General features: G+C 48.9%; 3 protein-coding genes across 8 annotated transcripts in view; 1 reads left to right on the forward strand and 2 right to left on the reverse strand.

The window, feature by feature from the left end:
- The window catches only part of LOC135819024 (DNA mismatch repair protein Msh3-like), a 44,565-nt gene extending 39,949 nt beyond the window's left edge, over nt 1-4,616 (reverse strand). The window contains exons 1-6 of the mRNA XM_065332173.1: nt 4,559-4,616; nt 3,805-4,290; nt 3,310-3,341; nt 2,981-3,205; nt 1,367-1,461; nt 362-495 (exon numbers count right to left, since the gene is read on the reverse strand). Of these exons, the coding sequence (XP_065188245.1) occupies nt 362-495; nt 1,367-1,461; nt 2,981-3,205; nt 3,310-3,341; nt 3,805-4,290; nt 4,559-4,616 (1,030 nt within the window). The remainder of the gene's footprint in view (nt 1-361; nt 496-1,366; nt 1,462-2,980; nt 3,206-3,309; nt 3,342-3,804; nt 4,291-4,558) is intronic.
- LOC135819867 (uncharacterized) overlaps nt 1-13,507 on the forward strand; it is a 68,001-nt gene extending 54,494 nt beyond the window's left edge. For 5 of the 6 annotated variants that reach the window (XM_065333153.1, XM_065333157.1, XM_065333162.1 and 2 more), the window contains 2 exons: nt 10,263-10,545; nt 13,380-13,507. In XM_065333153.1, the coding sequence (XP_065189225.1) occupies nt 10,263-10,545; nt 13,380-13,383 (287 nt within the window). In that variant the 3' untranslated portion in view covers nt 13,384-13,507. The remainder of the gene's footprint in view (nt 1-10,262; nt 10,546-13,379) is intronic. The other variant, XM_065333155.1, reaches the window with a different exon arrangement.
- Nucleotides 3,102-4,316, reverse strand: LOC135819869 (lateral signaling target protein 2 homolog). The gene is made up of 2 exons (XM_065333165.1): nt 3,805-4,316; nt 3,102-3,225 (listed from the first exon to the last, which is right to left on the reverse strand). Exons 1-2 carry the CDS (start codon nt 4,232-4,234, stop codon nt 3,206-3,208), a joined length of 450 nt encoding a protein of 149 aa, XP_065189237.1. The 5' UTR covers nt 4,235-4,316; the 3' UTR covers nt 3,102-3,205.
- Nucleotides 13,508-13,756: the final 249 nt, after the last annotated feature.

A 13,756-nucleotide genomic window follows, 5' to 3' on the forward strand; every position in this document is an offset into this window, starting at 1 on the left:
GGTGAAAGTGCGCGAGTTCGATTGGGATTCAAGTAGGAAGGGAGCGTCTCAGCTTTCTCGGACCAAGACCATTCGACTCAGCACCCCGAAGACTACAACTGGTGAAATTTTAATTTTTGCCTTAACTTCCCCTTTAAAGGTTTGAAGTATTAGTTGGTCATGCATGGCTCAAGACAAGAGTAGTGTTCTGCTGGCAGAACAGTACATGGACGCCAGTGCAAACAAACTGTGTCCCGATATTCATGAACCCAGGATGAGGAAGGGCACAGTATACACGACGGGGTAGGAGCGTGACCGGGACCCTGAGACGAGGGAGAGGGGGGGGGGGGGGGGAAGAGCAGAACAAGAAGGATATCTTCACCGATAAGTGTTGCTCGCGTGTACAGCTCGCTTAGACTCCTCTCAAACGGCGCGCCCTTCTTGTCACTGAGTGCCTTGTGTGCCGCGCTCTCCACCTGCCGCACCACGCCCACCTTGTAACCTGCCATTACCAGCCTGAACAAGATAGGCATACAAACACACACACACACACACACACACACACACACAGTTCATTATTCTTGCGAGAACTGTGGCAATACGCTCAGTGAGAAGGCAGATACTGCATGTGCCCGTGGTGAAGTAAATACAGCTAAAGAAACAAACATGCGCGCACGGTTATTGACACCAGAGGACCGACGCAAGCAGTTTTTGATTGATCCGACCATACCCTAGTCTTTCATACAGTTTGTGTATGATATGGAGGGTAGTCACATGACATTCATACAGTTTGTGTATGATATGGAGGGTAGTCACATGACTTTCATACAGTTTGTGTATGATATGGAGGGTAGTCACATGACTTTCATACAGTTTGTGTATGATATGGAGGGTATACACATGACTTTCATACAGTTTGTGTATGATATGGAGGGTATACACATGACTTTCATACAGTTTGTGTATGATATGGAGGGTATACACATGACTTTCATACAGTTTGTGTATGATATGGAGGGTATACACATGACTTTCATACATTTTGTGTATGATATGAAGGGTAGTCACATGACTTTCATACAGTTTGTGTATGATATGGAGGGTATACACATGACCTTCTCAGCAGTAAACACACGTTGGTGGGCAAAACGTTGGCCCGGCCATGGCCTGACCAAAACGTTGGTCTGGCCATGGCCTGACCAAAACGTTGGTCCAGCCATGGCCTGACCAAAACGTTGGCCTGGCCATGGCCTGACCAAAACGTTGGTCCAACCATGGCCTGACCAAAACGTTGGTCCAGCCATGGCCAGACCAACCGGACCGGTTCCGCCGGGCCTACACGCCAAAGACGACGAGAGACAAGCGAGCACAGCAGTTCTAACCGTACCTACGCACGTGAACAGGCAGCCGCTGCACGGGTATGCTGGCGTTCATGAAGTTGTGCATCGGGTGGCAGAAGATGTTGAGAACACGAGCTGCAACCTGCATGCCGATAGCAATAGCAGATGTCACAGACAGGCGGAAGGATAGGTGAAACTTGACACAAACACACAAACTTGAAAGCAGTGCAGCAGACAAATACCATACGCACAAACAGACGGACAGACACAGAGAGAGAGAGAGAGAGAGAGACACACATACACACACACACACACACACACACACACACACACACACACACAGACGGACAGACGGATGAAAAATAGAATGGTAGATAGACAAGCCACGCAACCTTTTGTAGAGGGATCACAACGCGGCCAGCCAGATGGGCAAGGACAACTAAACATATCACACAGAGATGGAACTGGATTCCCACGAACTATCATACCAATTCACAAGCCGATCTTTTCCAGTGAAACTGCAGCAGCTAAATATACACCCTCTAGGTGAGAAGGCAACATTGCACCCAAACCAGCAGAATAGTAATAAGACAACAACTTCTAAGACAGAAGGAATCTAAGCATCAATATAGGGCGAAACGTTCCCCGGCCCTCACAGCCACGACTGCCTTGTTCGTTTCTTGGGCTTCTCATCTTATCTCATCAAGAGAGACTTCAACGCCTATGCAACCTAGCCCTGCGAGCCGTGTACAACCTTACCTCCCGTACCCGTATGACTCCCGTGTATGCGGAACACAACCTGCTTCGTGTACACCAGCTCTTGCGTGAGACAGTGTGCTCGCTGGTCTACCGATGCCTACATTCCACCATGGAGCAGCCGCTGATCAGCGCATTATTTGGAGATTTCGTCACTCCGACTAGGGCTGGCCAAACGCGCGGCTCCCAACAACATCTGCTGCAGCTTCCATCCAGAACTCATCCCGTGTCTCTTTCTGCTGCACGCGTTCGGAACAGTCTTCCACCTGATGCGAGAAACATCATGTCCCCCCTCCAGTTCAAGGGTGTGTTGCACGCGTATTGTCTTACTGTAGCATGACAGCAACCCCCCTCCCCTATCTTGAGTATAGTACTAGTAGTATTGTAGTAATCCTGATGCTCTGATACATGCCGAGGCTAGCTGTGCTCAGTCTCCGGCTAGCTGTATGCTCAGTATACATTCTTGATCTTCTCTTCTTCTTTTTTTTTTCTTTCTTTTTTTTTCCTTTCTCTTTTCTTTAAAATGTTTTACTGCCAGATGTCGTCTTCATATAAGGAGGCAGATATGCCTGTTTGTTGTACGACTTTAAATAAATCCAACCAACCAACCAACCATCTCTCTTTGTCTCTCTCTTTCTCTCATTTATCCCTCTTTCTCTCATCTCTCCCCCCCCCCCTTTCTCTCTCTCTCTCTCTCTCTCTCTCTCTCTGTCTGTCTGTCTGTCTGTCTGTCTGTCTGTCTGTCTGTCTGTCTGTCTGTCTGTCTGTCTGTCTGTCTGTCTGTCTGTCTGTCTGTCCATCTCTGTCTGTCTGTCCATCTGTCTCTGTCTGCCTGTTTCTTCATCTCTTACTGTAGCACATAGCATGCTCACACACGTAGAAACGCTCGCCGACGAGCACCCTACCTCGGCATCCTCGCCAAAGAAGCGGAACTTGTACCCGCACTCGACCATGAGCAGTACGCCGGGGTTCGCGTCGCGTATTGCCATGTACTGCTTCTCAAGCGGTGTGTACGGCGAACCCTTAGCACAGCTGCTGGACGATGGTGAAGAGGTCAGCCGTGATGATACCGAGGACGGAGACAATAGCGTCCTTGAAGACACCGGCGTGGAAACGTGACTGGCGGGGGACTAAAATGCGACAATGGAAGCTGCCAACAAACAAACACAAAAACAACAACAGGAGAGATGAGTATGCGCATACACGTAAACTGATAGAAACATTCAACAATTACACATTCTTCCTTGAAGACCAGAGTGAAGTTCCCTGCATACGAGTACATTCAAGAGCGGAAAAGCCAAGCACAAAGGAATTTGCTTTTTAGCCAGGTTTTACATAATCTGGCCAGGTTTCTAAATTAATGTGTGCGCGTGATAGAACACAGCCCGACGTTCTAGTACACGACACATTGAGTTGTAACTCCTGCATCCCAAACTAGGAGATTGGGAATTGGGTGCATGCATACAGTACCGCCGGGCACCGAAGACCGACCAGGCTAGAATTTCACCAAGCACAGCATACCAATGTATACACGGTGACTCAACAGTGCATAGACTGTAATACATGAAAATAAGAACGGTCTAGGCTAGGACTAGGCTGACCCCCTCCCAGTTCTTTGGCCATAGACTGTACTGTACACACACACACACACACACACACACACACACACACACACACACACACACACACACACACACACACACACGCTTGACACGCGTATCGCTCCCACCTTTGATATCCGACGTTGACGACGACGACGATGCAGATGAAGCTGGCCGCCGCACACGCTTGGCCGGAGGAGAGGCCACTGGCTGCGATCGACTTCGCGGCGTGGTCGAGCTCACCAACACCAGGTCATCATCATCATCATCACCACCATCATCATCACCACCATCATCATCACCACCATCATCATCACCACCATCATCATCACCACCGGTACAGGTAACAGTCGTAGCAGTAGCAGCAGCAGCAGCAGCAGCACGGGTAGGGCTCTCCACTACATCATCAGCTCTGCCGTCACTCGCGCCAGCCTCCAGTGAACCAGACAGCCGTAGGCTTGAGCCTTTAGCACATGCGGCCTGCTGGCAAGCACGGCTGGAACTGGAGCTGGAGGAGGATGCCGATGTGGTGGACGATGCGCCGCTTTGCAATGGCATGCACTGCTGGAAACGCTGCAGGCGAGTCAGCGTGGCGGGTGCAAGCTCTGCAGATGCTAAATGACGAGTGCATGCGCGTGGACATGAGCATTCAAGTACACATATGCACGCGTGCACACACACACACACACACACACACACACACACACACACATACACACACATACACACACACACATACACACACACACACGCACACACACGCACACACACGCACACACACATGAGATGTACAAGACGCACAAGCACGTGTTTCCTCTATGGCTTTCTGTTGCACATCTGCTGACATGCACAACCAGTGCAGTTAGCTTAGGAGTTACATACTCATCTGAGCCAGAGCACGACTGAGCGCGACCTCATTCACTCGGCCGAATCGAAGCATGGATTTAGGCTGCGTTTACACGACAACGCTGGGGGTGAAAACGCAAGAAAATCCTTTCGGATGCATGGTTCATTTACACGGTACAAAGAGCAAAACGTAAAAGTTGTACACCAAAACGGAAGAAAACCAAAACGCTGGCCAAGGTGGAAGAATTTGAAAATGGAAATGCTCTGCCAGATAAATTTGGGTGTGTAAATAGTCGAAACGGTATGCTGGCCTTGTTTTCCGGCACGTGTGTTTCGTTTTCGGCCGTTTTACACGGATCCGACAATCCAAAAAATTGTTTTTATAATTTTCATCATGTGGGCCGCGATCAGCTAAAACATGTCTTTGGGGTTTCGTAAAAAAGTTGGGAAATGACGAAATGAAAAAAATGTTTTTTGGAGCGCGTTCACTCTCTGATCTGCACTTCATTCAAAATGATTCATGATGTGGCGATCATCTTCTCAAATTTTGTTCAAACACTTGTTTGGCGTTCTACTTCAAGTAGCTGGCGAGCAAAGACTGACAATGTCCGCATCTAGTGATACTAGAGCAGCTCGCAGGGCCAGACGATCGCTGTGCATGGCCCAGGTTTGTTCAGGTGTCTGCAAGTCCGTGGCGGCGGGCCTGCAGAGCGACGCTGACAATTTGTTGGGATCTCATTGATGTTGATGTCGACAGCGAAGCTGAATCGTCCCCGTCGTCTCCAGTAGCGAAGAGGCACAAGTTGTGGGCTAGTACATAGTCATTTAGGCGGCGAAACGGCTGCCTTACGACGTTACTTGCGTTCAGCTCTCATGAGGCGTCTGACGCAGTCTCGGAAACGCAGGCGACGATCGAAAGTGTCACTGCCAGAATCGAAAGAGTATGCAAGTGCAACGCCGCCCAGCGCATCGTGTTGCTTTCCAAGAAGAACTTGGGCCATGCCTTTGAACTGATGTCGTTGACATGCTCAAGTCGGTGTCAACATCTTTAGTTCCGTTGTATTGTGCTCCGCCACAAAAGCCACTAAGTAATAGTTTGTCTCTTTGTGTCAGACTGTGCGAAAACTGTCATTTTCTATTTCAAAGTACATATTTTGAAAGCGGTGTTTGGGGCACTTGTAGACTACTTTTCTGCCCTGTATCACCTTCAACTTCAAGTAAGGTCCCAAGAACTGTTTTCTGGAGGAAAACAAAATTTGAAAAATTTCACCCTAAGACATGTTTTAGCTGGTTGTGGCCCATGTGACGAGTGTTGTTTTGTGGCCTGTTCTCAATTATTGCTTGAGTGTGATTGGTGCTTCCACGACAACACTTGGCACATGACGAACTTTTGCGGATCCTTTGCTCCCGTCACGTCCCGTGTAGACGCGCGAAAACGATACAAACGGAGACCACCTCGGATCAGCTTTGATCGTGTAAACGCACGAAAACGAAAAAAGAAATGCGGGACTGAAAACGGAAAACTGGCCGTGCGTTGTCGTGTAAACGCAGCCTTAGTTGTACAAACTGTACTGCATTGGTATATTTCTGTTCGAATTCACGAAAATTATTATGCTTGATTTTCCCGGAATCATTTTCAGTCACGAAAACGACATGAACGCTACAGGATGTACACCATTTGCCCACGAGCAAGTCTCTACTCATCACAGAGGAACGGTCGAGAAGCATACAGAACTGCTAGCTAGACTTCACAACGTCCCAATCCCGTCTGGATGCCGCTCACCTTCACGTTGAAGAATTTGGAGAGCGCGCTAGCGTGGCCTGTTGCTGTCCGCCTTTCTCCGGGGTCTGCTTTGAAGAGCTGGTCGTGGTCTTTCCGCCATGTGATGAGGCACCAGGTGACTTTCTGGAGTACCAAGGCCGTTTGGACGACTTCATGGTATTATCCAATTACTGTCTAGTACCAAGAGTGTGTTTATGGACTCTTGATAGTATTTATCAGGGAGTAGTATTGTACTACTCCCTGGTATTTATCTGGGAGAAATATCCACCCACTGAGCCTACTGTAGCCTTCCTTGATTTGGTTTGAATGAAACAAACAAACTGAAAGATGGGTTTACAATTTTCGCTTTTCGCGGGGTGCGATAGGATCCGGCGCCTCATTGGCGTCGGATTATGAAAAAATGTACATAGACGAGTAGATCTACGAGCCGGCAGGAACAAAATCAAGCACCAAAGAAGGCAAACGCGCTAGCCGGTCCAACTCCGGCAACGCTACAGTACTCCTGCTCCACGCATGTATTGTAGTGCATGCCATGATCTGAATGAAGCTTGAAGAGTACAGAAAAATATTAATAATATATTAATAATATGTAGTAGATCTACTCGTAGATCTACTCAGTACTACGTCTCAGTCATGTAGATCTACTACTTAGTACTAGTACTAGTACTACCGGAGGTGACGAACGACGAAAAACATCGCTGCTACATACATACTAGCTGTCATTCACCAGTCACAAATCTGCAGGGTTGGCCTTTTGCAAGTAACTAGTTTTGAAAGGTCCGAGGCTGAGTCGGAAATAAGTCACGCATGGAGCAACGGTGAGACGGTCGGCAATCTCTCACGGCCTCAGCTGCAGTCCCACCATACGGGGAAGTTACAGGCGCGTACGCAGGGTCACCTCTAGGGGGGTTTCCAACCGAATCCCAAACAATGAGTTTTAAGTTTTAACCCTTTCTAAAAGAGCCCTAGGAAAATTTCAAAATTATGCATTTTTTCGTGTTGTTTGGAACAGAACTTCAGTTCTACTCACTCAATCTTCATTATCTTGGGCTTCCTGGAAGTGGAAAGGTACCAGGGAGAGAATGAGGTCGACCATGATAGCCAGGACACAGTACAGTCATGCACATATCCAGCGCTATAGGCTATAGCGGTAGCGTGCAGCGACAGTGCGAAAATGCCCCAAACAGGCTCAAACGCATCCTGCTCCAGCGATTTCGTTTTTCTTGATCGCAGATTTTCGATTTTTTGCTGTCTACTCTTGAAAATATCACAAGTGAAGCCCCTGCAAATTTGAGCTAATCAGCGCGACGAAAATCTCAAATTCTCGATACTCAAGTCGCACTGCGCGCTTTTGAAATTGCCGAGATCGCGGCTCAACTTACGAATGATGTATCTCACGATACATTGCTCGCAGCGCTTCGCAAATTATTTCTACCGACAGCTGAGAGGTTTCTATTCGACCTGGATATTTGGATCGTTGGATTTGAGCGAGATTTGACTGAGTTACGATCTTTTGAAGTTTTGCATTCTTGCCAGATCGATCATGCGCCCTACCAAAAATGCCCAAAAACGTTGCTCGTTTGGAACATTTGGGGGGTTTCCGGGCAACGGGAAACCCCCCCTGCGTACGCGCCTGAGTTAGATCAGCAGGAAAGGCCCCCACAAATAGGCACAGTCTGTAGTTGCGCCTGACGTAATTCCCTCTGCAGATGCTGTTGCTCGCTAGCTCGCCAGAAATCGAGCTATGGGCGCTAATTTGTCGTACACTACAATGGACCTGAGCTGAGTGGTCGTGTTGCAATCGTAACCGGTGCTAACTCCGGTACGGGCTATGAGACTACGAAAGCCCTGGCCAGGATGGGGGCCAAGGTCATCATGGCCTGCAGATCACAGAGCAGAGCTGAACAGGTAAGCAGGACAGACAGTAGATCACGGTCGATACCCCGCCAGCGCTGTGCGCAGGCACTCTACCACCGAGTAGCAGAGTACTGCAGCATATCTGCATCCGCGGGATCATTTGGAATTATCATTTGGAAACCATAGAATATAAATGTGTCAGCCAGGAAAGATGTTTTGCGAAACTGAGAAGTCATAATGATGAGTCAGCAGAATTCCGGAACACCGGTAGATAAAAAGTAGGAAAAAAATTCTAGACGTGATGCAGCTAAGCATCAGGACGTTGAATGTCAGTATCTCATCACTGTGCTAATTGTTGTATTTTTTGTACTCAACACTCGTCAACAGCATTCTGCTTATAACCGTTAGTGTTTGACAAAACTGATATATACTTACTTGTAAACTTATGATCCTCTTTATTTTTAAAGAGAGTAAGTTTACTAAATTATCGTGTCCGTTCCCGAAGGGAACTTACGACGGCTGCTAACACCCGGTAAACCCTAGCGGCATCATTCCCAGCGCCTAACGGTGGGGGTGAGTGGATAAGTCTCTCAACCACACAGTGGGTCCATTGTTATTACTTTTTAGGCACCATACCTGTTTTGATTTCCACTATAAATAAAGTATACAGCAACAACGTATACAACCACTGGCACAAGTGCCGAGCAACCCCACTAGCCGCATCCGGAACCGATTATGGGTGCTAACAACAAAAAAACGCGGAACCGCTTATGGACACCGTGTACATGCATGCAGAGTGACTGGCTAGTGCATCGCTAGCGCACCGCTGTGCCGCAACTGTGCCAAAGCATCTCAACTGGTGATGTAATCGCATAGCCAATGCAGTACTGTCGGTCGCTGAAGAACTGGTGGGGGGGGGGGGGGGTCAGGGTTCTAGCCTAGCCCGTTCTTATCTTTAGCGAACACAGCAGTTTCGTTCTTATTCGATGGTAGTCTTGCACGAACATCTATGCAGACTTAAACGTCTGGGGTGTACATTATAGTGTGCATTTACGGCAGGGGCGTAGCACCCGCTACGACTGGTACGACCATGGCCGTACCACTTTTCGAAAAGTGTGGTCCGTCCGAAACGTGCAAAACCGTAATAAAAAAAATCAGGATCCATCGATGCATATGCGCATCAGACTTTGACCTTTTTCTAGACTCGTACTCGTAGATCTGCCATGCATCTGCAGTCGTTCTTAGTAGACCTACTGTACTCGACTCGACTGCACACTGCGCCAGGATCAGGAGTGTGCCAGAAGTTCCCAGAACGCAGGATTTTGTGTCCTTTTTACAAAATTTTCCCGGGGGAGGTCCCCCGAACCCCCCTCCGCCAACACGGCCTTCGGCCGCACCGACCGTTGGTCGTACCACTACCAAAACCCCTCCTACGCCCCTGTACGGTCTCTGTTCTTATCTGCAAAGGATCCAGCCTAGACCGTTCTTAAAATTGGAGAAATTCTAGCCTGGACATTCTTCGGCGCTCCGTTCTTCGGCGCCCGTCAGTACTGTACAGGGACATCACAGCAGTCGGGTGTGCTATTCAGTATACAGTAAAACTGCCCTCTAACCCGGACGCACCTAATCCACACACACCCATCTACTGGGTACCTTTCTAACCCATCTAGGGGCACAAATCTTGACTTTCAACGCTAAACTGCCGCAAAAACAGTTCTGTACGATTGATTTGATTGACATGAAAACAGGTTTCCCCAGTGCATGCGGTAAGTACATGCATATCTGTTCTGAATTCACGGGCAATTCCCAGTTTAATACGGGCAGTGCTTTGTCCCAACCGGCCCGGATCTGGGCAGTTTTACTGTATTTGCCACCATTGGTGACCGAGTTGGCTACTGATCGCTTTTTGGTTCATGCCCCCGATGCGCAGTCCACATGAAGAATCAGAATATGCGAGTGTTATGAATAGGATGAAAGATGATGCCATTGACAACGACAACTTTGTGGTGCAAGATAGTCCAATGCGTGTGTGATGATCCAATGTGTTTTTGTTTGCCTGAAATGTTTTGTATTTGTTATATTGCTGTCATTCTTCTGCAGTTAATCCATTCGACCGGCAAGAGTTTGTACACGTCATTCTGCCCAAGCTGTACAAGATTCCCTGCGCCAAGTTTCGCAACTGTGTCCAGGGCCAAGGGCTTTTGCGGTTGGAAGACATCGAGGAGTTAATTTGCCGTGAGAAGCAGAGCGGAACGGAGGAGCATCACTTGTACGTGATAAACTGCATACGTGCATGCGGACGGGATACCTACGCCAAGCTCTGCGATGCCATCGCAACCCATGTTCACGCACCGCTGGCTGACGAGATGCGTACGCTTCTCCGGTAAGAGCATCTTTTGAAAGTTAGTATGCGAGGGACCGTGAGTCTGCTGTCTGTGTCTGCGTATGTGAGCTTGTGAGTGGTGTGGACGAGGCTGCCTTGATTTTGTTCAGTTCCTATATTGGGCACAGCGGCACACTGGTGCAGTGATGGACGTGTTACATTAACACCTGTACCTAAAGACCACCTTCACTAGCAACCAGCCTGGTACTACAGACCACCGTCACTAGCAACCAGCCTGGTACTACAGACCACCGTCACTAGCAACCAACCTGGTACTACAGACCACCGTCACTAGCAACCAGCCTGGTACTACAGACCACCGTCACTAGCAACCAGCCTGGTACTACAGACCACCTTCACTAGCAACCAGCCTGGTACTACAGACCACCTTCACTAGCAACCAGCCTGGTACTACAGACCACCTTCACTAGCAACCAGCCTGGTACTATAGACCACCGTCACTAGCAACCAGCCTGGTACTACAGACCACCGTCACTAGCAACCAGCCTGGTACTACAGACCACCGTCACTAGCAACCAGCCTGGTACTACAGACCACCGTCACTAGCAACCAGCCTGGTACTACAGACCACCGTCACTAGCGACCAGCCTGGTACTACAGACCACCGTCACTAGCAACCAGACTGGTACTACAGACCACCGTCACTAGCAACCAGCCTGGTACTTCAGACCACCTTCACTAGCAACCAGCCTGGTACTACAGACCACCGTCACTAGCAACCAGCCTGGTACTACAGACCACCGTCACTAGCAACCAGCCTGGTACTACAGACCACCGTCACTAGCAACCAGCCTGGTACTACAGACCACCGTCACTAGCGACCAGCCTGGTACTACAGACCACCGTCACTAGCAACCAGCCTGGTACTACAGACCACCGTCACTAGCAACCAGCCTGGTACTACAGACCACCGTCACTAGCAACCAGCCTGGTACTACAGACCACCGTCACTAGCAACCAGCCTGGTACTACAGACCACCGTCACTAGCAACCAGACTGGTACTACAGACCACCGTCACTAGTAACCAGACTGGTACTACAGACCACTTTGCCAGGCACGGACGGTTATGGTTGTGGGGAGCAAACCTGTAACTAAGGACCACGTGTAACTAAGGACCACCTCTAACTAAGGACCACCTGCAACTAAAGACCGGATTCTCTGGCCCCAAGGGGTGGTCGATAGTTTTTACTAAACCGTAAAACAAAAAGGTATTGATCTTGCACAGGACAACTGCCATTCGACCGACATACGTCCTGGAGCTCAAATCTCACTTGGCCCGCGACAGACGGTTATGCCTAAGATCCCACTTGAGAGCACACTCTACACGGTCACCGCACCTACCGTAAAGTACCGCCAGAGCGCCCGTCTCGCGAGAGCGCCCACCTTGATTTTACAGCCAGGGAAAGAAAAATCGTATGGCAGAGTGCAACGAAGTTTGTACCGCGGTGTGAGAACCTTAGTGTACTAAGGTCAAGTTACGGGCCTAAGCAGGTTTTTGTGTGGAGCTCGTGTCCGCTCGAAGGTACGGATTGTCTGCAGAACGTGCAATATGATTGTGTACAAAGTTTGTGTCGTATGACCTACGGACAAAGAACCACCTCCACAATACGACCACGACAGGACGAGATGGTGGGGCGCTCTGGCGGTACTTTACAGCACTACTAAAGACTATCCAGATTGAAGTTTTATTTGTTCTACTGACAGGACCTTAGCAGCCTGTGCACCGGCCTGTTTGACCATGGCTGGATCACCTTCAGGACGGCCGGAAACAGGCTTTTCATTGGTCCTGCTGAAACATGACCTTTCACACAGTTTGTGTATGATATGGCGTGTACACATACCCTCCACAGTGAGAAACATGTGTTGGCGGGCAAAAAGCTGGTCCGGTGTCAACCTGACCAACTGGACCGGTACCGGCGGGCCTGACCTTATTTACTAGAAATTCAACCCAGCCGATTTGTGCACAACGGGGTTGTCTCCGTCATTAATGTTCATTTCCGGTCGTGTGTCCCATGTGGCCAGACTATAGTGGTGTATGCGTGCATGCATGCATTGTAGTGTACACTGAATAGACCATGAAGACACCAAGCGTGCAGGTGACACCAGCTACACAGCAAAGCCAGAACCAGCAAGCAAATACTGTAATAATTTTTCTGTAGTTTTAATCAAGACTGTACAACACTGGGTACTGTTATTGTACTTCAATGTCAAAATAGTAACAACTGCTTCACACGTACTCCTGTTGACATAGGCCAAAATGCCAGTCTACAACGATTGCTATACACTACTTGCAGCACAGATAGCTACGGTCCATTCATTGGAAACTGGCACCCTAACTTTTTGGTGTCTCCGGCACATAGTTGTAGAAATCATGAAAACAACAGTACATCCTGCATTGTGTGAACCATGCAATTACTCCTTGCTACATTTGAGGCGAGAAAAGTCCAAGAACAGGGAAATAGAAATTCAGCCAGGTTTTACAAAATTAGGACAGGTATTCCATGGCAAAATGTGTGGAGAAGCAGATCCCAAACCCAGATTTTTGAGGTTTAAAGTGGGTTTTTACTCCTCAATTCGGCCCAAATCAGACTTTCAAAAGCTAGCGGTACTGTCTCCGATGAATGGACTGTAGATGTATATGAGATGTGTGGTGCTCGCACTAACACTTCTATATTTAAACTTGAGCACGGAAAATAATATGAAAAAAACCTAACCTGGCTGTGCTGGAGGCAGTCCGAATTTGCAAAAGCTGAAACTTGTTTTCACATTTTGTCCCTGCACTGCTTTCTTTCTATGATCTAACCATGCACAGGTAGTTCAGTGACGTCGTCCGGCGAAATTCAACTGTCAAGTTATCACCACCAGTTCTGTACAAGAGACAAGTCGGGGATAACAGTTATCAGTCGCCCTGAGGCGGGCGCGGGCGCCCGCGCACGCGTGTGCCTGTGTGTATGTGTTTGTGTGTGTGTGTGTGCGCGCGCGCGCGCTCGCGTGCACACACGTGTGTTTTGTGAGTGTACACACGTGTGCGTATGTTGTGTATTCGTATGTCAGTCGCACTAGGTGGGCGTGCGCGCCCGCGCACGTGTGTCAGTGCCTGTGTGTGTGTGTGTGTGTGCGCGCGCGCGTGCGCACACGTGTGTTTTGTGAGTGTACACACGTGTGCGTATGTTGTGTATTCGTATTTGT

Source organism: Sycon ciliatum, chromosome 6, assembly GCF_964019385.1.
Source record: "Sycon ciliatum chromosome 6, ocSycCili1.1, whole genome shotgun sequence".
Taxonomy (NCBI): Eukaryota; Metazoa; Porifera; class Calcarea; order Leucosolenida; family Sycettidae; genus Sycon; species Sycon ciliatum.

Excerpts from the sequence above, each read along its gene's own strand:
- LOC135819869 (XM_065333165.1), bottom strand. The coding sequence starts at position 4,234 with ATGCCATTGCAAAGCGGCGCATCGTCCACCACATCGGCATCCTCCTCC. Across the intron at positions 3,226-3,804 it reads GTCAACGTCGGATATCAAAG|CTTCCATTGTCGCATTTTAG; the intron begins GTGGGAGCGATA and ends GTTTGTTGGCAG.